Source organism: Pinus tabuliformis, chromosome 1_1 (genome assembly GCF_031772625.1).
Source record: "Pinus tabuliformis cultivar Carrire ecotype Pingquan chromosome 1_1, CPIR1, whole genome shotgun sequence".
Classification (NCBI taxonomy): Eukaryota; Viridiplantae; Streptophyta; class Pinopsida; order Pinales; family Pinaceae; genus Pinus; species Pinus tabuliformis.
This window is the reverse complement of record NC_142297.1, coordinates 413,588,301-413,613,498: the sequence shown is the minus strand read 5'-3', so window position 1 is coordinate 413,613,498 and position 25,198 is coordinate 413,588,301. Positions and strand designations below refer to the sequence as shown.

At 38.8% G+C, this 25,198-nt stretch overlaps 1 protein-coding gene across 10 annotated transcripts in view; it reads right to left on the bottom strand.

The window, feature by feature from the left end:
* Positions 1–19,235, bottom strand: part of LOC149213453 (uncharacterized) — a 188,967-nt gene extending 169,732 nt beyond the window's left edge. The window contains exons 1-7 of one of the 10 annotated variants that reach the window (XM_089392015.1): positions 18,013–18,969; positions 15,958–17,080; positions 15,517–15,669; positions 15,232–15,293; positions 14,173–14,800; positions 13,196–13,374; positions 11,580–12,239 (exon numbers count right to left, since the gene is read on the bottom strand). In XM_089392015.1, coding sequence (XP_089248141.1) covers positions 12,119–12,239; positions 13,196–13,374; positions 14,173–14,361 — 489 coding nt within the window. In that variant the 5' untranslated portion in view covers positions 14,362–14,800; positions 15,232–15,293; positions 15,517–15,669; positions 15,958–17,080; positions 18,013–18,969 and the 3' untranslated portion in view covers positions 11,580–12,118. The other 9 variants (XM_089392011.1, XM_089392012.1, XM_089392013.1 and 6 more) reach the window with 9 other exon arrangements.
* Between the last annotated feature and the right edge of the window lie 5,963 nt (positions 19,236–25,198).

Here is a 25,198-nt window from a genome sequence, read left to right as displayed (position 1 = left end):
CTTCATAATACTACTAGTATAATAATTAAGTACAAAAACACCACATCAATTTGCTTCCTAATACTCCTAGTATAAAAATTAACATCAATTTGCTTCCTAATACTCGTAGTATAATAATTAACTTCCAACTAGAGATTAAAGTAGCAAGATAATGATGCCCAAAACCGTAACCTAAAATAAATCGTCTAAATTGCTTTTCATTGGAAATGTATCTCGTATCCATATAATTTTAATTAGCATATTTGTGTTCGTCGAATTTCGTATCCATATAATTTTAATTGGCAAATTTGTGTGTGTCGGATTTAGTCCGCAGTAGGAGAGTTCAGATAGAACTCCTATTTTTCTCAATTCAATATGTTTGAAAACTTTAGTTAACATCGCTCGTTATAAGACAGATTTTCTAATTTACAACTCACGTATGGATGTATAACATATGGTCTTCGTGAGTAAACACTAGTAATGGAATGTGATATTTCTTTCTTTATTAAGATACATTTCTTTGTTGTTGCAATACAAATAGATACTCCAATATTTGATCGAAATGCCCCCTACCAGTTGATGATGCATGCGATCAAACAGTATCAACTAATAAGTTGAACAGTATCCACAAATAAATTTAAAAATATCATGAAGAATGGTGAATGTTATTCCACAAAAGATTGCATGTATGGATGTTCATCCAGGATAGCATCGACGTCACCTCTGGAAAAAGCCAAACAGAGCACGGTGGGACAATAAGTTCCAATCAACATCGTTAAGTTGATCAACATGATCGACTTAAATTAGAACTCTTATCTTAGGATTTATCACAAGTATAAGGGATATGGTTGTCCCCTAATCGTGTAACTTTAATAAAATCTTAAAATTAACTTGTGTTGTGACGTCGCTAAAGAAAACACTACATTATCACCTAATGACTTGTAAAAGGGTTAGATCCACCACTATAAGTGGGTGCACTAGGATTTGTGTACCACGCCTTGAGATTTGTGTACTTTCTTTGGGATTTGTGACACATCTTGCCTTGTTGACCATAGTTGTGAGTTTGATGGGGTCAATTATGATGTGGTTACAAACTTGCACCAATTGTTACATGTTATAATTGGTTATGAGGTTGTTGAGGTGGTTATTGCTCTATGGAACCACTCACATGATGGAGTGCCTCAACTATTGTGCCACATGTAAGCTTCATGTTCCTCTCTTATGGAGAGAACGTTTCCTTGTTGACTAGTATTCTAAACCATTTGACTCATTCCTTGATTCATGGGAACATTGTGTTCGAGTGGTTCTAGTTGATGAAATCAAGGGAAAATATTGTTTCACTACTATGTATGGGGACATAAACAAGGTAAAACACCACTTAGCTAGAGTTGTGTGCAAAAATGTCACTATTTGTGATGGTCACTTTGCAAAATTCATAGCTGAAATCCTTGTTTGGCAATGAGCCACCCCCAAGTTGAGGTTCCGAGTCCACAAAGAAGAATTTATCCAATGGTGGGCTCTAGTCCTCTCACACAACCAAATTCCCAAAATTTGCGTCTTTTTCTCTCTAACAAAAATCCTAACTTACTAGCTCTCTTTCCTCTTCAGCCTGCACAACCCAAAGAAGGAGATCCCCTTTTCTACCACGCAATCCCTTGGGTTATCCCAATTCCTTATTGGGCTACAACCTACAACACAAACTAGTAAGGAAATCTCACTACTAGGGACTCAAAAAATCTTAATTGCGATTAATTTCCTTCATTGGCCATAGTTTCCATGCACACCCCTAATTCCTCACCGGGTTTCCTTTTCCATAATTTCATTATCGATATACCATAGCTTAGCATTCATACCAGATTTCATGTTAGCATGATTAGCAAAAAAAGACCACGCAATAACCAAAAATAATGGGTTACATTTGCATGCCCACAACTAACCACGTTTCTTCATACAAAGGTCATGTATATCCCTTGCAACACATGATGACTTGAGATAAAATAAGGTAATGGGCTTAAAGTTAGAAATACAATTTTATTAATGCCAATATATTTCAATCATGATTGTGTGGATAATGCAGCCCTGAATATGAGGTCAAATCACAGGCTTTGATGTAAGATTGTCGCCCATAGAAAAAAGAATAATAGCTCTGTTGTTGCCTGATCCACGAGAAAATTGGCCCACAACTTCGTACCACTTATTCTAATCCATACACCCTTTTTATCGCTATTCATTTATGACTATTGTCCTCTTTTCCCATCTAATTTCATCTTTAGGAAAATTAAAAATCGAAAATTAACAGTTTCTCCTTACTAACTAAGAAACTATTTTACCAAAAAAGTAATAATAATGTCTTTAGGGGAATGAGGTCGTATACGCTATTCTAGCTTCCTCATTTTGGTAACAGTAGAGTTTCGAGTTTTTCCTCGCTTTACAAGCTTTATTGGAAAAGGTTGGCTTTTGAGAAGTGCCATACCTTGCTTTTCTGGAAACTGGTTTAGCAAGGCAGCCAACTTCCTTAACGACAGTTCAACCCGTTCATACTTGGTTTCAAAACTTCAAATTTCCCTTATTTATCCAAGAAATTAAAATTTTGGGTTTGCCTATGTTACAATTCACATGACGGACAAGGCCACCAAGTGTTATATCCAGGAACAATTTAACCATACAAGAATATTCTTTAAACTCTTATTCTTCAAGACAGAGGAACTTCAGAACACACCATTGTACATTTGGAGCTATGACCACCACTTATACTTGCAAAATACACATAAAATACTAATTATAGGCACGTTTAAAAAACAATGTTTCCCAAAAGAAAAAAGGAAAAGAACAAATTTTGGCTAAGTGCAGCATTAACCTATTACAAAACACTAGAACCTAAAAAAGGACTCAAAATGTAATCACATAAGTGGAAACACTCCTATTGGACTTGCTTGTTCACTAGGATCAAGAAAATGTGGCCATCTCTATCATGCAAGCCTGCGATCTCTGAAAATCAGAAAAGAGTTAAAATTTGAAACACGGTTGCCAAAAATAGCAGTTCCCTGGATTATAATCAAACAGAATCTAAGAAGAACTCTCATCGAGGTGATCCCTGGATGTATCTGAAATGAAACCAGTGCGATGGAGTCTCGTTGGATCTGAACCCTTCAATAGCAAGAAGTGATACTGGGGGTTAACAAAAGCATATCATTCAAATTTTGACCAAGTTAACAAATAATTATTTTGTAAATTGTGTGCTCACTGTTATGAGGGATGAGCATGGTAAAATACGCAGCTGATTGTTGTTGATTTTTCACGATCTTGGGTCTAGGTTAAAATCTTAAAATCTTTGACACTACCAAACCAAGAATCTCAACAATACTACTTTGCACAGCAAAATATAAACAAATAGTAAATCACACATGCACAAAATATAGACAACTTTTTACATTTTTCAACCTAACTTCATTATATTAATCAACATATAATACAATAGTCTAGGGCCCTGTACCAAGGACAATGGCCCTCATACATCCACTAGTACAAGAATACAAACTAGGGCTTGGTGTCAGTACATCGACAACCAATCTACCTTCAACAAGATACTCTGACCGTCTCACTAATGTAGAGCTCCTCACAGCTCCCTTGGTCATACCCTGTACCTGCGCGGTCTTTTGGCTCCTGATCTGCAGCTCCTGCCTCTATCAACGATCCAAGTCCATCTGACCACTAAACCTCGGCTATCCAATCTGCTCACTAGTTGTGCCTTAGTCCATCAAGGGCACAAAACATTGAGACTCATATTGAGTTGTTCATAGCTCCACTTGTGAACAACTATCAACTGTCCATTTGTTAAATTTGGACAACTAGGTCCAAACTCCATGTTCTGATGCTCAGATTAAGAGGCTAATATTTTTGTTGGATTCCTCTTTCTGAGAGGTGTAAAATCCATATAAAAATAGTCTTAATCCGATGAGCAGAACTTATATTTTGAATTTATTATTCTTAATAAATTATATGTGCAAGGTCAGCCAGTTTTGTAATGTAGGCTCACATGCCCAACAGATGTGTCACACACCCTCATTGATGGATATATATACAGGAAAAGTTGGAGAGAATTTTATCACAACAAAACTCACATCTTAGGGTTGTTGTGACACATGCTGGGCTGGCTGACCAAAGGAGACTTTGCTGGTTGAAGCATCCTGTTGACCGCCGAAACGATCACATACATTTTTCTTGTTTCTGATTTGTCTTCTGTAAGATCTGCTTATATGTTCTATCTGCATTTTGCTTATCTACTTGTATGATTGCTGTGAGAAAAGTGAAATTGCTCTTAGCATAGAACATCTACAAAACTTAACATGGTATCGGAGCCAAGTTGAAGACAAACTCTATCTATAACAATCATCTCTTGTGATCTCTTTCCACTTGTCTTTGGGTTTTGGTGGTGTGAGAGATCAAAAGGGATACGCTATCCTAAAGGATGCCCTAACTAATACGCGGTCAGGGAGGAAGGTTTCATAGCGCAGCAAGGGAGTGACCTAAACACAGGTCTAATGTTCCGTTGATTGGTTTGCATATCTACTTGTTCGTGGAATATATAAGTTCGCAAGACTGTCTCACATATGATATGACCGCAATCCCTTTTCGCATAAGGTATACCCGTGTATGTCACAATCTCTGGCCCGCATATGGAATAACCGATGACTCGCTGAAAAACACAGTCACGTTATCAAATTGCATTATATATTATCACCACATTGTGTATGGCAGGGTATGGCAAACAACGTATGGCAGACAATGTTTCTTTGACATGGCAGACAATGTCATGGTATGGAAAACATCATGTTGAAACATGATATGGCAGACAGTTCTTTCATGGTATGGCAAACATCATGTTGAAACATGATATGGCAAACAGTTCTTTGACATGGCAGACAATGTCATGGTATGGAAAACATCATGTTGAAACATGATATGGCAGACAGTTCTTTGACATGGCAGACAATATCATGGTAAGGCAAACATCATGCTGAAACATGATATGGCAGACAGTTCTTTCATGGTATGGCAAACATCATGCTGAAACATGATATGGCAGACAGTTCTTTCATGGTATGGCAAACATCATGTTGAAACATGATATGGCAAACAGTGCTTTGACATGGCAGACAGTGAACAACATATATATACACGGTATGGCTGACAGGATTTTGGTATGGCTAACAATATATATATATATATATATATGACATGGCAAACATAGTATCCATGACAGGGTAGTCTCCCTAGTGACATGATATAGTGGACGCAGTAATAAAAGGACACAGTCAACCGCAATCTAAATTCCACAGTCCTGAGGTGTAGCTGGAGTTATGTATACGCTGTGCAATTATACGTTGGGCAGTCATGTCATACATTGCAGTTATGGTTATATACATTCGCTGGACAGTCCTGTACACATCACATGAGGATATATATATGCACGCAGAGATCCTGTACACGTCGCAGAAGTCTTGTACGCATTGCAGAGGAGTTATATCAGCCGCAGAAGTTTTATACAATATTATATAGGTCACAGAGGTCCTGTACACGTCGCAGAAGTCTTGTATGCATCGCAGGGGAGTGATATTAGCTGCGGAGGTTTTATACAATGTTCCTGTACACATCGCTGAGGTTATATATACACGCAGAAGATGCCAAAGACTTATATATACAAACAGAGTATGCAAATGTCCCTTATGTATATTCGCCGAGGCTGCGGAGGTTTCATACAATTGCATTGGTATATGGTCTCACATTCATCTCTTTGATGTGGTATGACATTCGCATAATATCCCTGGTTATAATGGCAAATGATATGATCGCGATACTGTGATGATATGTGATATTGCTCTGGTGTGAAAATTGATACAAGATGTATGGCATCAGCGTTATATGACAGGGTCTCGATATATATGATCTTGCTCCAGCAGTATATAGGGTCTTAATATGTATCTGGTCTTGATGTGTATGGTCTTTATATATACGGTAGACTGTACTGACGATGGGCAGTAATCGCTGGACAATATACGCTATAGTACATAAGTTATATATATATGCTGGACATGTATATACACCGGGCAGTCATGATTATATATACACTTGTCATGGTTATTAATACCAGGACCAGAAATACCAGGTATGAGGAGTCTAATGTTGTTGATAAAAGAAATAAGTTCAAAGACTTTTGCAGAGAAGCTGGCATTAAGAGGGAGACTACCACTGCATATACTCCTGAGCAGAATGGTGTTGCTGAACGCAAGAATAGGACTATTGTGGAAGCTGCCCGTGCCATGCTATGTGACCAGGGTCTTCCAAAGTTTCTGTGGGGAGAAGCTGCAAATACTGCTGTGTACATTCAAAACCGATGCCCTCATTCCGCTTTGGACTCCAAAACTCCCGAAGAGGTTTTCTCTGGTAAGAAACCTGATGTCTCACATTTTAGAATTTTTGGATGTCCTGTCTATTTTCATGTGCCGAAAGAAAAGAGAAATAAGCTGGATGCTACTGGGAAGAAAGGAATGTTTGTGGGCTACAGTGAGACTTCTAAGGCATATAGAGTCTATGTACCTGGTCAAAGGGAAGTAGAGATAAGCCATGATGTCACTTTTGACGAAGATGCTTCCCTGAAGAAAGTAGTAGATCTTCCTAGATCTGAAGAAAACCATGAAGAAAGACCTGGAAATCTGGAAGAACCCCAGGATGAGACTATGCCTGATGTTGAAGGGCCAATGGATCCTATTGATCCTTCCCCTTCTCTAGGAAAGAGGCCATCATGGCTCAGGGTCACCCTCGAAGATGCTGAGGGTCATGCTGCCCCAAGGGGAACATTCCGAGAAAGCAAGAAGCCGTGTAGATACCAAGGGTATCTAGCTGCCATGAGTACTATTATACAATCTGAACCTGGATCTTTTGAGGAAGCCATCAAGCATCAAGTCTGGAAGGATGCTATGCATGAAGAATATGAGGCTATTATGAAGAATGATGTCTGGGATGTGGTCCCGAGACCGAAGGACAAATCTGTTGTCACCGCTAAATGGCTCTACAAGATTAAACATGGATCTGATGGGAGTGCTGAAAAGTTTAAGGCAAGATTTGTTGCCCGTGGCTTCCCTCAAAAGGAAGAAATTGACTATGACGATATATTTGCACCTGTGGCTCGATATACCACCATCCGATCCATCATAGCCCTTGCTGCTACGCAAGGATGGAGTCTTCATCAGATGGATGTCAAGACCGCTTTTCTGCATGATGCAATAAAGGAAGAGGTGTATGTAGAACAACCTCTGGGATTTGAAGTTCAAGATCGAGACACTTATGTCTGCAGGTTGAAGAAAGCCCTCTATGGGTTAAAGCAAGCACCCAGAGCTTGGTATGAGAGGATGGATAGTTACTTGATGAAGCTGGGCTTCACTCGAAGCAATGCTGATCCAAACCTTTACTTTAAGGTTGTGGAAGGAAAGCCTCTCATTCTAGTGCTGTATGTGGACGACCTCTTCCTGACAAGTGATGACCCTCTCATTCATCAATGTAAGAGGGAGCTTGCTGCTGAGTTCGAGATGAAAGACCTAGGACTGATGCACTATTTCCTAGGCCTGGAGGTCTGGCAGAGACCTGGAGAGATTTTCCTTTCTCAAGGAAAGTATATTGTGAAGCTTCTGGAAAGATTTGGGATGGTGGACTGTAAGTCCGTGTCGACACCAATGGAACTCAACTTTAAGAAGTTGAGTGGCAGCGCTGCAGGGCCTATCTTGGCCAATCCTACTGAGTATCGTCAACTCATAGGAGCTTTGATGTTCTTAGTGAACACCCATCCGGACATATGTTTTGCAGTGAATACTTTGAGTCAACAGATGGTTGAGCCTCATCATTTTCACTGGGTTGGTGCCAAGAATCTTTTGAGATATCTTCGGGGCACGATAAACCATGGGCTGAGATACACTGCCGGGAGTGTGATACTCCGGGGATATACTGATGCTGATTGGGCTGGCAGTGTGGTGGATCGTAAGAGCACATCTGGATGCTGTTTCAATCTTGGTTCTGCTTCGATCTCATGGATGAGCAGGAAGCAGAAGTCGGTGGCTTTGAGCACCGCGGAGGCCGAATACATTGCTGCTAGTATGGCCTGTTGTGAAGCAGTTTGGTTGAGGAAGCTCTTTAGTGAGCTGTTCCAACATGTGCTAGATACCACTGTAATACTCTGTGATAATCAGAGTGGGATTCGTATGACTGAGAATCCTGTGTTCCACGACCGATCCAAGCATATTGATATCAGGTACCACTTTATCCGGGATATGGTACAGCGAGGCGCCGTAAGGCTCGATCATATAGGAACTGATGAGCAGGTCGCGGATATTCTCACTAAGCCCCTAGGGAAGGTCAAGTTCCTAACCTTCCGTGAGAGTCTTGGTGTCGTGGAAAGACCCTATGATGTGGGTCCCGTTGGACGATGAGCTCTGGGAGCTCTGGGGGGCTTTGGGGATAGCTTCTCAGAGCTATAAGCACTCATAATGCTTCTGCCCCACCCTTGTGATTATTGAGCTGGTTCGCCACTCATTTAATCTGTGCCCCGTATGCATCCTACCCATTGAGTTCAGGGCTCATGGGAAGTACCTCTCATTTGGCCAATGAGGTGTGGAAAAGCTAGAGACTATTAGCAAAGACTGATGGACGCATCAGAGATTGCCGTACTCTCTATCTAGGATGGCATGGTCCAACCACTTGATCTGGGATCAAGATTTGTGAGGTCTGGGACCTCTGGACTGATTATGTCAGTCGGGGAATGATGTCTTTGTGACTGACCCACTTCTGTTCTGAAATAAAGAAGCCAGCAAAGCAAGTTTCGGCGGGATGACTCACGATGTTAATTGCACTAATAGATGGAGTTCTCCCTAGTTGAGAGGGAGTGTTAAATTTGGACAACTAGGTCCAAACTCCATGTTCTGATGCTCAGATTAAGAGGCTAATATTTTTGTTGGATTCCTCTTTCTGAGAGGTGTAAAATCCATATAAAAATAGTCTTAATCCGATGAGCAGAACTTATATTTTGAATTTATTATTCTTAATAAATTATATGTGCAAGGTCAGCCAGTTTTGTAATGTAGGCTCACATGCCCAACAGATGTGTCACACACCCTCATTGATGGATATATATACAGGAAAAGTTGGAGAGAATTTTATCACAACAAAACTCACATCTTAGGGTTGTTGTGACACATGCTGGGCTGGCTGACCAAAGGAGACTTTGCTGGTTGAAGCATCCTGTTGACCGCCGAAACGATCACATACATTTTTCTTGTTTCTGATTTGTCTTCTGTAAGATCTGCTTATATGTTCTATCTGCATTTTGCTTATCTACTTGTATGATTGCTGTGAGAAAAGTGAAATTGCTCTTAGCATAGAACATCTACAAAACTTAACACCATTGCTGTTCCTCAGCTACTTAGAGACTTCAACCCACTATGGTCTTTCTGTGCTGCACTGATGAAGACCAACATATGGCATGGAGCGCTGCCACCTATCACTGCAAGATGTCCATCTCCCACAATGAACACAGGCTAGGACTACCCATCATCTGCTGTAGAAGTCCTTCTCCACACACAAGTCTCAGGCTCCACAAACTACTCCTAGTTGATCAAACCTTTGAGCTCAACAACTGCTTTTCTCACAACTACCTTGGTCCATCAAGGTGTTGCTCACCAGGCTCCAACTTGGACACTATCACGATGTCCTCCAGCAAACCATAAGTGCCCAATCACGTCCACACTTGGTCCACTCTCACGCTGCCCTCCAACAAACCACGAGTGACCAATGTTGTTGTAGCGTCTGCTCCTAGTTAGGGCATCCTCACACCTAGGAGACCCTTCGAATGGTTGCCAACAGACTTCTCCACATCTGCCCTTTGCTCTGCAATAGAAGAGCTATTGCACAAATCTAGGCTCCAATGTACTGCTTCAACATCTGCCCACTCATTAGGACATCTGACAATCCATGTCACCCCAATCACTTGGCTGCTACAATCCTCCAACATTCACCATCCAAACTGGTCAATACTTGACCCAACACAAGTCACCGATGGAGGAGGTACAAACTTCTGCATTGTTGTTCGTGGGCAGAGTTTTGGTCACTAGTTAGGGCTCCCACTGTAACCTACAGCAGCCCAACCTCCTTGCCCAAAACACACCTCAAATGATGCGGCCTCCTCTCCTTTACAAGCTAGGTGACCTTGTTGTGTGAGGAGGCACCTACAGCTCCACATTAGGGCTGTTTTGACCCTCAAAACCTCACCTACAGGCCTGCACCCTAGTCATCATAGGAAGGTCCCTTTCTCGGCTTGTTTCAGGAGGATTTGCTGCGTTATCTTGCCCAGAACAGTCCTTTAGTTTGCCTCCTTCTCCACGCTGTCCAGCTCTCCAAAACACCACTGTTTTGGACCTGCAATCAGTGAGATATGCGACCCTGTCTAGCACTTTCTATTTCTGCATCAAAGCACCTCCATAGACCCTATATGCTTGCGTCCTTCACACAGAAATATGCGGCCTCCTCTAGGCTACCTTTTAGACTTCTCGGCTACCCCAAACAGCCCTATCTTCCACCTGCAATCAACACAAGGGTTCTTGGCCTATACTCAGAGGTAACTTTCATATTTGATGCCCAGAATTACCCTTACTCCTCCCTTCTACGCTGGCTGAACCTGCCCAATCCCTGATCAAGACAGTCATGAGAGTGCCCTACTATCTCCTTCACTTGATCATCTAGGGTTGCGGCCTAGAACAGAGACTCCTCCTCCTCAACTGAGCTTCCTTTCTGCTCTTCAAGTCATGCGTTGCACCAGCATGAATGTCCATATGGCTTCATAACACCTCTTATTTATACACCAAGAAGAGGGCTTCTTCAAGTCATTCTAGGGCTTCAACAGTTGTCACAAGTAATTTTTACACCAAGCAGACCCTGACACTTCATGTGCAAACCCATTAAATAACTCAAAAATTCATTCTCCATTTCTACAACTCAAAATCGGATGATTCTTGTTGTGTCGGGTTCATTTTGATGAGAGCTATCATCCTCATTCATCAAATGTCGAAATGTGCTCATGGCCCAAATCACGATGGGTGCAAAACCCCAAACTTGGGTTCCAGGCCCACAAGCGACTCTTGTGGCGCTTTGCCCTCCAATCCCCAAACCCTAGGGCCTGGAGCCCCTCCCAAGCTACAAAAGTCAACAGTTGTAAATCTGCCTAGGATGGATCCACTTATACCAGAAGGGAATCCTATTTTGGGAAAGAGATCCGATCCAAAATAAAAAAAACACAAGAATCCGATGGAGATCTGAGATTCTGAGCAGAATCAGATGCAGGTTTGGGGTGCCCTAAGGCAAATCGGCTAATCGGGTAAGTGAATATATTTCCATTTCCATGAATGAGGGGTGCCGGAAATCCGGTAAGTGAATGCATTTCCATTCCCATGAATGAATTGCTACTTCCGAGTACAAACTTTAAGAGTTGTGGATACGCACCCTGAGCTCTGCTACGCTGTTGCAATTGAAACGAATTCTAACTGTTATCATCACCAAAAAGGAGATGCATTAAAAAGAAGTCAGACCATGTTTGGAGTGAAAGCGTCATGTTTTCAACTTTCAAAACTACACGTACACATGTTTCATTCAATAAAGAAAAGGAATCGTTCCCTTTCAAACAACCTTCATGCAGGTTTCTCTCTTATTCCATTCAATTTGTGTAATAGCTATGTGTCCAATATATATGTAGGCATCTAACATCAGCAAACATTCACATGAAACAACCTAGATTTGCTTCAGACTTGGCAAACATTCATTTGCTACAACCTATATTTGCTTCAGACTTAAAGCTTTCACAATGAATATCATGCTCATATAATTGTAGCAGATTGTATATCTAATGCACATTCAGAAATCAATGATTAACTGCTAATAGGGACCAAACATCATTAACCAATACCAGTAAAAAAATATAAAACATCAAAGCAAAAACAGGTCTGTACAACTTATTAATAAGTTCAAGCTTCCAAATTCTACCCTTTAACAACTTCTGTTGCAAAATCTTAATTTCTACCCTTTAGCCGATTGGAAAATAATTCTAGAGACTGATGTGATCAAATAAAGAAAGTTTTCCTTGAAAAGCTCGAATGCCTATATTCAGGTGAGGTGATCTCCCCCAGCTGGAAGCCAACACGGCTAATTTGTAGCAGATTGTATATCTAATGCACATTCAGAAATCAATGAGTAACTGCTAATAAGGACGAAACATCATTAACCAATGCCAATAAAAAATATAAGACATCAAAGAAAAAACAGGTTTGTACAACTTGTTAATGAGTCCAAGCTTCAAAATTCTACCCTTTAACAGCTTCTGTTTCAAAATATTAATTTCTACCCTTTAGCCGATTGGAAAATAATTCAAGAGACTAATGTGTTCAAATAAAGCAAGTTTTCCTTGAAAAGCTCGAATGCCTATATTCAGGTGAGGTGATCTTCCCCAGCTGGAAGCCAACACTGCTAACTTTTATCTTCAAGTTACCAAAATAGCTTTGCTTGTCTACCATCATAACCTGACATGACAAATGTAACTTAAATCCCCTTTTAGAAGGTCCTTCGATGGATTTCCTAACATGGTGGTTAAGGGTTACATAGTAACTAATTGTCACTCTATGGTCATTTTATTTACTCTTCAATCGACCAATCTTTCCTGGTCTCTGACAAAAATACGCTGTCAAGAACAATATTTCAGCACTGTGCTTTAGTTGTTCAAGTCCACCTTTAATATCAGAGTTGCTAGTTGCTACCATATAAAATCATTTTTGTGTCGTTTTAAACAAATCGCCAAATTGTACATGATAATGGATCCCAGTAACATATATCTTTGCTACTTTGAAGTGATCTACATCAACATGAGAAAAACAACAATTTCCTGGTTTGAGGGTTTATTCATTTTTTTAATTCGCATCCTCAAAGAGGGTAAATCAGTCACAATAAAACAGTTTTAAGTAAAAGTAAAATCTTATAGCAAATCCACAGGGCATGAAACAAATTAGCATAATAAATACAAGCAATCCCTTCTGTGACAAATCCCAAACTAGACTTGTAGAATAAAGATGCCTACAATTAGACATAAACAGAGTTCAATAAGCCAAAATGATACAAGAATAATACAAACCGGTATATGAGATCTGGAAGGATGCTAGAATGGCTCACAGACATAAAGGATTCCATCAGGCATTCTCCTCCTAATGGAGCTCTAATAGAGAGAGCAATAGCCCATGCTGTTCCAGAATTCAATAACCCTGCTGCATCTGAAGAATGCACTTCTTTTTGTGGTGGAGTTTGGACTGCAACCTGTTCGTCAAGCAAGGATAAAACTCAGATTAGAAAGCACACTGGAATGATAATGCCTGTTACTAACCAATGGGAAATTATATAGAGGCTCAAAGTTGATGTCTTTCACAATCTATGAAACTTGAAAGTAGAAACTTTGGCAAATAATAAGTATATAGAATAACCAGTATTGATGAAATACAATAGAAATTCATGAGATAAATGGGTAACATAATAGAAATTCATGAGATAAATGGGTAACAGACATTCATAGAGCAATAAAAAAATAGTTGTTTAGTATAGAGCCTGTGGACTTCTTATGCCTAAAGTCGAACAGAGTAACAATAATGATTAACAAGTAAGATTTTATATTTAAGTATGGGGGTTTACGCAGTGCATTATATTAGATATCATTTTGGGATTCAACTGCATTAAGTAAGTCATTCACGTATGACCATTTCCATGAAAGGTAGTCATAACTGACTAATTTCTAAGTGGGCTTGATTGTGGGGAAAACTCCACAGTTAAGCGCGCTTGAGCCAGAGGAGTTCTGGGATGGGTGACCCCCTGGGAAGTCCTGGTTACCGGGTGCAAGCCCCGGAAGTGATGATTGAAGCTATGTGATTCATTTCACTAGTTTCAATCCCACTTCTTCACCCCTGTGAGCATCACCCGATGCAATGAGTGCTAAGTAAACTATTCAAAAATCATGAGAAATTAGTCAGTTATGACTACCTTTCATGGAAATGGTCATACGTGAATGACTTACTTAACGCAATTGAATCCCAAAATGATATCTAAGATTTTATATATATTTACATCGAGACTTATATTGGCCCTTTGAATGACACCCTGAACATGCTGTGGAAAGCAATGAGAAAGGCCTGGAATTGTTGCAAAAATCCAAGAATAAAAACTTGCAGCTGTTACTTCAACATTTGCATATGATGTTTTACTTGAATTCTCTCGGTGCAATTCTTCTCTGTCAGATCCAGAACAAATCACCATTGCTGATCTTACAAGGTGATTTATTTCTGGGAGCTGTGTACTACTTGCATCTTCCTTCCCTCAATGTAGATCTGGAAACCATGCATGATGTTCCATAAGCCAACAGAACCACAAAAATACATAGATGTCATTTTCACTGAAGTGCCCATCAATTTTGTCAGTCTCATGATCTCTAACTTTCAGCTTTGAAGGAAGTTGAGCCCTTTTCCTTACTTCATGAAAGAGCATAAACAGCAGCTTAACAGATTGAGATGCAGATGTTTGCATGCAGCACTTATCATAACCTCTCAAGAATGCTGGCCAAAATACTTGCCCATCTTGTGGAGTAAAATAGATTGACACTATTGTTGGACCAAAATCTGTCAGCAACTTTAGGCAATTCAGCAGGGACTGCATACTCTTCACTCTCTAACTTGAAGAACCTACAACGAAGACATTCCTGAAAGACAAGAATCCATGTAAACAGCCGCCAATTAGTTACAAGAAAATTCAGAAGTTACAAACGAAGAAATAAAACAGAATCTTATAACTGGATATGTACAGAAATCAAATGTTTCTAGGAAATTAAAAATTAAGATGCTCATGTTAGTACAGATCCAAGAAGGAGAAGATTGAATAGCTAAACTTTTATGATCCACCGATTAGAAAATTCTCCACCAGTCAAACATTGATAGATTAATAGAACCCGTGAGCAAGCATCTGTTTCATGGCTAATTCTCAATGACGTTGACATGGCTAATTCACATCCATTTCAAATACTTCCGGGATGACGCATTACTGCCCCCATCAGCCATAAGTTCGCAAGGGTTAAAAGATATCTTTATAATTACACGGCTCGAAATGCAACCAACAATAGAAACAAAAAAATACCAAAAAAAACAGTGATATCTTCGTAACTGAAACATTGCAGAAGTCCAATTTCCACCGAAAACCTACCACTCATCAAAATCACCAAAAACACAACGTTGTAAGCCACACGAAAAATCTGAATGCACCCATAGAATGAAATGCATATTCGAGCTCGAAGACATACCACCGGCAAGCCGGTATTTTCTGATTACATCAAAATTCGTCTAGAATCAAATGAAAAAAAATTGCAAAACTACACTCCTGTGAAAAGTTGCAAGTGCATGCTTTGATTTTGATTCGATTCACATTCTGTTGTGGGTCGTCAGCCTGCTGCAGCACGACGTCCATCATATCCTTAGCCACATATCGGCCGGGGAGCCAACCAATCAATTGGTGGAAAGTTGAAACAAGATGATAAGGGCTGTTGCACTCGAAACAAATTAATCCTCCATCCCAAACCTGCCCCAAGAACAATGAATTTTCAATATTCGACCAAGAAATTAAAGATTTGGAAGGCATTTTCTTGAATGAAATAGGTCATCGATTGCCAACAGACCATTGCAAAATCTGCCTGTTCATAAGTGCTTATGAAAGTCTCTTTCAGAAGAAGGATTAAGCAATTTTGATACCTTACTTAACGTCAAGCATATTTTGCAATGGCCGTTGGAAATCGACTATCTAGTTCATGGAATTAATAATTATAAGCTAATAATCCTCCTTATGAAAGGGATTTTGATACCCACTTACCCAACGAGCATATTTTGCAATGGCCGTTGGAAATCAACTATCTAGTTCCTTGAAAATTGGGGCTTCAATGGCCGCTGATGCACCAGTGCTCATTGTTTTTTCCCTCGTGCGTACAGTATTGTTGCCGGCATGGAGAATAGCTTTGCAAAAATGACTGTAGTTTCACTTCTCACTATTATCATCGAACTCTCTGCATTCTGTCAAGAACATGGCGAGTTCTCTGGCCGTTCTGCTACCGATACCATGGAACACTATATAGAGGCCTTCTGCGAGACATAGGGAATCATGGAGCTTTGTTGAAACTTCAGATCTGGAAGCTGCCCCGGTGGACAAACAAACAGACTAATTATTCCAATTATTAAGCAGACTAATTATTCCAGAGTCTGAAAAAAGGTACAAGTGCATCTTCCCATTAACAAGTTTGAAACCAGAACTGTCCAAAATGCCAAAGAAACTCTCCAATAATTCATAGGTATGGGGAAGCAAAAGGCGAATGCATCAGTAGTTCTAGATATGACTCCTGGAATTGAAAGGCAGTAATTGTAGGGAAAAGCTTGTCCAAGCTATGTGAAAGCATTAAAAATCGTTCAGACAACAAAGAACAAACTCTCTATTACATCAAAAATGTGTCTTATGTTTTCCGAATGATTTTTAATGCATTCACACAGCTTGGACAAGTTTTTCCCTGTAATTACTGCCTTCCAATTAGTGGAGTCATATCCTGAACTATTGATTCATTCGCCATTTGCCTTTTGCTTCTCCATACCTAAGTCGGTGGAGAGCTTCTTTGGCATTTTGGAGAATTCTGACTTCAAATTTGTTAATGGGAAAATCATGCCCAACAATTTTGTGTCATTTTTTCAGACTCCGGAATAATTCGTTTCCCTGTTTGTTCACCGGGGGATTCCGGATCTGAATTTTCAACAAGCTCTATGATTCCTCATACCTCCTCACAGTAAGCCTCTATACAATGTTTCACAACATCAATAGCAAAATGAACAAAAAACCTACCATATTCTTCACAAAAAAACAAAAAGTTTGATGAGAATATTGAGAAGTGAAACTGCAATCATCTTTGCACAACTTTTCTCCATATTGAAGGTCTTTTCGTCGTCTATCACACCTGAAAATATCCATAGAGTGAAATCACACATTCAAACTCGAAGACATACATCCGACAAGCAGCTAATTTCTGTTTACATCAAAATTCTTCTAGAAATTCAGTCTATCAACTCTCATGAAAAAGAAACGCTGAACTACACTCATGATCAGAAACAGAAACAGAGAGTGCATCAGGCATAAACCTATTGAAAATTTTATAGCCTTTTCATCTTCTCACACGGAGTATCAAATTGAATTGATGGCATCACTAGATAACCCAAAAAAGGATCTGACTCAACACAATCAATTCCTTGCTCAGCAAAATCTACTACTAGCATTTGCACCAAAAGATGCAGGGACACGTCAATAGTGTCTCGGGATCTTGAGACCCTGCGAATATATATACAATAACATTTGAAATAAAGGCAGAAGGATATGCGGGCCTTGGGAATGAAAACCACATTGCTTGGAGCAAAATTAAAATAGAGGAGGAAAAGGAAAATATTCATCATTATTGTGATACACATCCTACTCCACTGGATATATAAAAGGACTCGCCAATGGCACTGAGGATGGCTATTGACTAATAGAAACTGGTTAAGCCAGGCTCACAGATTTGATGTCAACTGCATTTTAGTGCATATGTTTGAACTTGAAGCGTAACACATGTGGAAAAGCAAATAGAAACCACCCAAAATCTTGATCAACACGTTTGAAAGCAAATCGAAACAAACCCAAAATGAGGCAATGCTATCCCAATCTTATCAGTTGTAAATAACGTACTCAAGCTTTCACTTTACAGGAATCAAATAGAATGCAAAAACAAGAAAGGACCAAAGTTAAAAGATCACAAAATATTGTTGTGTCAAACAGTGAATATGGAAACCCATTCAAGTACAGCTAACAACATCACTGCAAGTTTAAAAGACTATCACTCCAAGATAGGAGGCATACCATTTAGCGCAAAACAGTCAAAGGATCTCTTTGGCACAGAGCTGGGTGAAATATTAATTGTTGATACTGATCTTGAGGGTTTTTTTGGAGAATTACTGAATTCTGCTATTTGGATATGTATCCTGTTGTTCTTTGCCGATTTACCATGCTTACAATACTTGTTCTTTTTTTTGCTTGAAAATGCAGATTGAGTGGAATCCATCTCATCCTCACAAGATGAAACTGCAGATCCCTCACTTTGAGAGCTGAATTGATCATGATCACAGTTGTTCGAAGATCTCACACTTCTAGAAACTGTTGGTGAAACAGATTGTCGCCTCGATCTATTTCCAGCCTCACTTCCAGGCCTTGATGCAGGAGACAACCCACGCCTTGATGCGGGAACTGAACCTCTTGTCCTGGATATGGGGCGATCACTTATTGATGTAAGAAGCTTTGGAGGGGGCTCTGCTGTGAATCCAGGAATGTTTTAATGCCAAGACTGTAGCTTTGGGGAGGATGGCGTAGCACGGTTTGCTTTACCAGATGAAGATGCACCCCTTGCCACTGAACCACCAGATCCAGGGCTAGATCTTCTAAGTGTTGGAGTTGGGAACCTTATGGACAGTGTGGAAGGCTTGGATGTTGGTGTAGATGGCCTGACTGAAGGTGTTAGAAATCGCAAAGTCCGACTCGCACTAGCACTTGGACCTGAGGATGCCCTTGTCCTGAGAAAGGTGTTTACACTGCTTGAACAAGACGATGGACTTGATCGACGTGGACTAGCACTGCTTCGAGAAGCCCTAGAGGTAATCTCCGTCTGAAATAGTGATCATAACAAATGCAATAAGCACTAAAGTACAAATCACGTTGTATGTAACAATCAGAAAACATCCTCCTATATGCAACAGGAATCATAATAATGCAATGAAATCGGCATATAAAGGGTACCACATCCTCTTGGAAGCCAAAATACCCGTATAAAGGGCATCATACCTGTTGGATGCCCAAATGCCCTAATCATGCCTACACCAAAGCTAAATAAACAAAAGCATAGAAACGTAGCTTCCGACAATTCATTTCCTTCTCTAGAACAAAAAGTTTGCTTAAATCACTTACCCTTGATGTTGTAGGTTGACTTCGAGGTCTGCCTCTCTATGAAAGATTAACAGTTGGCGTTTCATCAACCAGAGAAGGAAAAAGGGGTGTATGTGGAGGAGTTAGAAGCCTGTATTAACATCACAACAATATCTCAATAAATAAGAATCACATTTGGAATAATAAGTAAAAAAAAAAAAGTAAAAAGCTGATGCTTCACATTTGGAATAATAAGTAAAAAATAGTAAAAAACTGATGCATAGCAATATTGTGCTTTGCAGTTTTTTGTGCACCTGTTTGACCTTGGTCTTTATGTATTTTTCTACTCTTTCATTGCAAAAATGCATCTTTCCTTGCAAAAATGCATCTTTCTCCATAGATGAATATCAGGCCTTTTCAGTTTCAAGCCCCTGCCCATTATTATTATCTATCTTTCTCCATAGATGAATATCAGGCCTTTTCAGTTTCAAGCCCCTGCCCATTATTATTATCTATCTTTCTCCATAGATGAATATCAGGCCTTTTCAGTTTCAAGCCCCTGCCCATTATTATTATCTTATACACTTTGAACACGAGGACCTTTGAACTAACCGTTGTTGAAATACTTCATTATAAGTTTATATTAAACGATTCCACATTTTCAACTCTCATCTCCAACTCACCTTATTCTCTCATTTGAAAGTGTCTCCACATTTCACTAAAACCCATTAACGGGCATCCTAAGGTTTAATCTCACAAATATGTTTGACCTCATTACTCTGAAACCATTGAGGATAGAGTCATCAACACATTTAACCATGTAACATAAATTGTCTTTTATCAAAGTTCAATAGTCCAAGGGACTTTTATCATCAATGTTGTAAACATTAGCATTGGGATAAAATCAGTAAGGGTTTGGAAAACCAAAAGATTATAAAAATCCGGAAAATATCGATAAAAAATCAGCAAACATCGCCAAAATTAAGATACCATAAAAATATCTTTAAAAATCGGCAAACATCTGTTAGGCCAAGAATCATGGTTTCGAGATAAAATCAGGATGTTATCAAAATGTTCGCAACACTACTCATCATACATAAATTGCATCTGGACAAAATGGATATGATCAAGTAGTGGATGGAACTGACAACAATTCATCAGAGTATAAAATTCCATGAAACAATTATTTTGCACATTACAAAAGACAATATAGAACTCTAGATATGGAAATAAGAGGGGTGTGTTTGGAGGAGTTAGAAAATTGTCTCAACATCACAAAACAATATCTCAATAAATAAGAAACGCATTTGCTAACTAAGAAGCTATTGTAAAACAGGTAATAGTAAGTAAAAAAAGAGAATAAAAAGCTGATGTTATTGTGCTTTGCAGCTTCTTGTGCAATTATTTGGCCGTGGTCCATATGTATTTTTCTACTCTTTCATTGCAAAAAGGCATCTTTCATGAATAGATGAATATCAGGCCTTTTAAGTTTCAAGCCCTTGCCCATTATTTTTGGCTTATACACTTTGAACTGTTTACATTAGAACTCTGGAACATATTACATTAGTTACATTCTTCCAACCCTATAAAACTAATTATTAAGTGTTGTTGAAGTAAATATTCAGCTATTTTGAAATTCATATTTAAGATAAACGGGCTGTAACAACCAGTGCTAGGTAGCCAGACATCTATCATCTGTGAACTGCATCGAAAATTCCTTCATCATTAAGGTATTACAGTAATGCATAAAATAGAAAAAAAATTAACTCAAGCAGCAACTTTTTAACTCCTTCGAAACTTGACTACTGACAAAATATGAAGCATAAAAGAAAATGCATAAAGATTTCGTTGAACAAGCTTAAAAATTTTCGTGTCCGAAGCTCTCACACTTTGCATGAGATGCTAATGCTCAAACGTATTTAGAAAAAATTGATAGTTTCTGTCAATCCATAGCACAATTAAAATCAATATGATAAACAATAGAGTTCCAGCTGAGAGAGAGTGCCTTCCATATAAAAAGCAGTTAACAGTGAACACGAACAAGATTTTCAGGAAAGTCAGTTACTATTTAGTAAATCCAAAGTTTGAGAATGGCGCAGACAGCTAAAGTACAAAACAAACCTTCAAACAGAGTACTACTACAAGGAAACCAACTAAGTTTCAGAAAACATAAAGTTCAATAAAACAGAGATCCAAAATTTACCCAAAAAGAACTTCAAACAGAGCAGAAACAAAACTTCACGTCAAACAAGAGAAATCTACAACCATACAACAACGAAGGGATTAACAACCATAACTCGGAAACAAAACTAATAGAGAATAAACCAGAACAAAGTTTAGTGAAAAATCCTGGAAACTATAGGAGAGATCCGGAAACTCTGAGTCTATCATATTCTTCACTTCTTCTATACCTCCAGGTTCCATTAGGTACTTGTATGTATTTGTCGTTAAGCCCCCATGTCAGCCATTATCACAAACTTTGTTATTTGAACGGTCACACTGAAAGAACATAATGGGATTGCATTATAAATATTGCCGCCCTCCTTGGCATAGAATGGTAGGCCAGACAGAAAATGTCTTGAAAAGACTGACCTTCAAAAGAATTTGAAATAAAAAATTTCAAAGACAACAACTTTTTGCAAGGTCCCGGGCATCAAAATTAGGCCAAACAAATGATGCTTAAAAAACACCCATTTATCTTGCATATTTAGAAAACATTACAATCTGAAGTTTTGTTGCCATCGACAAAGGAACAAGAATTGTGACAACTAATATCAGTCAACCTATTCTAGAAATACTGTTCCGTATAATTCCACCACGTATCTATGCTAACCATACCTGATAACCTTTTTCATAGAGTATAAATTTATCAGCAGTTTGCCAGTTTAATTCGGCAAGTAACATAGCATCTCCACATAACAAGACAAAGTATTACCTATTATTTCACCACAATGCATTTTTGCCAGTTTACTTCGGCAATTAACATAGCATCTCCACATAACAAGACAAAGTATTACCTATTATTTCACCACAATGCAGTTTTGCGTAAGGCTCTTCTTCTCCTGTCAAGAGTTCTCGTGACTATTCCAAATGAATATACATCAACCTGTAACACAACAGCTTGACGATAAAGACTGGAGGAAACAATGCTAATGATAAAAGTCACTGCAAGCAACAAACTTCAAACAGTAATAAACATGAACAATAATGGTAAAATAATTTATCAGTCACCTTGCCATTTTTTCAACTTGGAAGCTCTAGTGTCATCCATGGGTCAAAGTTCCCCGAACACCACTAGGCACCCTCGTTCGTTGTTTTATCTTTGATAAGACCAGATCACCAATCTGAGAGCAACTTAACATATAAGTCCTTCGCGCCATATAGCATATCCCAAATCTGGGAGGTTCAAGACATGCTATATACATGTTTGAAATTTTCTTGGGAGCTTAAGACATATGCTATAAACACATTTGAAACTTTCCACAGCAGTGAATAGCATGGAGAACTTATGGGAAAACAGAATGCTACATTTTACTTATGTGGCAGCTAACATATTGACAAAGGAGTGGATATACTATATGGAGCGTCATTGGCATTCAAATAATTTTCAGCCTTTTAATCACACAAATAATGGTGATAAACATGCATAATTTTATTTTTATTTTTATTTTTTTGGCGGGAAAGCAAAAGTGACACACATTTTTGAATTCCTAGTAATGCAGCATACCTTGCAGATGGGTCTACGAGGTTCCCTCATATTAACCAAAAGATTATCACACTTCAAATCAAGTGGACAATGTTCTTTTCATGCAAATATTGCATACCAAATGCAGCATCACAGGCTATAAAGAGTCTTTTGCATCGATCAATTGTTCTGCAAATGGTTTTTAGCAGATTGTTAGCAGTAGGAATGCAATTACACAATATTTACGAGAACTATCACACAACATGCTAAAGGCTTGAATATTAGTTTATTTTCACAATGAAGAGACTAAAAGGTATTTTCCAAAAGTAGAGGTGTTCTTATTTGTCCTACTTGTTTAGAACTTGTTCAAGGGACCCATTCACCATATACTCTCTGACAGTTTCCAGAGTCCCATCTAGTGCATCTACAGCTATGCCAAAGAAAGACAGAACGTTGGGATGGTGCAATTGACCTACAATACTTATCTCTCTCCAGAAGTCTGCTCTCTGTACAAGACAAAGAGATAGACAAAAAGAAAATTAGTCCATTGAATCTAAATATCAAGATACTCAAATTGAGTGAATATGCTTTTGAGAATGCCAAAGGAATAGAAACATAGAAGTGTGTATTCTTCACAAATAATCAAAGATTATATCTGCACCACATCTAGAAATTCACTCTTGATTAGGTACGTGAACTTTAAAATGATAATACAAAACAATTCATAGGGATAGATATCAACCATTCATTCTTGCTCTAATTGTCTTCATGTAAAACAATTGGCTTTACTGATGGTTGTATTTGGGATTGAGATATGGAAATGTTGTGCACTACAGATACAGTGTGAAAATTCCAAAACTGGAACTCTATTGCAGCCACTGGTATTATTTCTCCTAATTGTTAATTAATTTAACAATTTATCTGCTACAACAAATATCAAAATAAACACATTGCAACCTTCACAAATAGAATAATGTGTTGGAAACTGAAAAATGCTAGCACACACATAAAATATGAGACAATTATTTTTGGACAAATGTCCCCGGAGAACTTAACATGAAAAATCCGGTGCAATAAGTGAGAGTTTTTTTATGAAGCAGCAACAAAAAATCTTAGTACAATCTGGATGCCTAAAACTGGCAATCCACAGCAAGAAAATCTAGGCAAAATACTGAAGGGAATTTCCCTTCTCCCACAAGCAATCTCTGGCACGACTTGCCTTCAGCACACTGGTCATCCAAACACCATCATGAGCCCTTCTCCGCTGTCTCCCACACGTGTGGCTCGAAATTGTCTATGATGAAGTTGTTTTGCCTCCAATTGCCATCCTTCTGGAACCTTGCCCGGCCTTTGGAACTGAGAACGATTTTTCTCACCAACAAATCGATTTGTCTTGTTGAAGCTACTGCGCAAAGCCTTTGCATGCCTCTCTGGGATAACTCTGCCCTCTTGCTGCTACCTCTCGAGTCGGACTCACTGTCTCTGCGCCTCTCACACTGCTTCGATCTCTAGCTCTCTCTCCGGCAACTCACTGTTGCATCGACCTCTTCTTATCATCCATTGTTGAAGCAACAACGGCTAAGATTAAAACATAATCGATGGCTAGGATCATCTCTGGATCGATTCGTGTGAGTTTCTAGATTATTATCGCCTTATCTCAATTAACACTAATTAATTAACCATATTCCTCAAGTTTATACTTGGGAAATATTTAAAAATCGGTTAATAATCTAATCGAGATTCTAAGTGGAATTTCCAAAAATGATTTTTGGGTTTTGAAAATCTCATGTATTCTAACCTCTCCACCAAATTTCGTAACTAGAACACAACCTCTGATGCTACAAAAACTAACATAAAGTAGCATATAATTGTATATATAAGGAACATAGGTAAAGTTTTGTTAATCATATCATATCATACATCTGAAAACAAATAAAAAATCACAAATTTAGTTTGAACCTGTAAGTTACAGATGCCATTCCACCTAATGTTCAATTCTTGAATTTCACCTCCTGTTCAATTCTTGAATTTCACCTTCCATTCACTTAGAATATTCTAAACAGTTGCTTGTGCCTGGAAGGAAAGCAAAATGCATTTTTGTGTCTTTATGAATCCATTTCACCTCCCACGTGCAAGGGAAAAATCCTAGAAGAATTTAAAAGCTTTGAAAACAGGGCTAAGCACTCGTAGATGGGGAAACTCCAAAGCATGTGATTCAGCAAACCGCAATTAAAAGCTTTGAAAACAGGGGCTACGCACTCGTAGATGAGCCACTCGAAAGCATGTGATTCAGCCAACCGCAAATATTCAGACAAGAATTATCATCTGCTATTTTCAAGATTCAAGGCACAAAAACTTCAAATTAGGCAAATGTTTGATGATTGCCTTATGGTTTCTTTGCTAAAACTTGTTATTGGAGGAAACAAAACAGGACTAAAATTTACA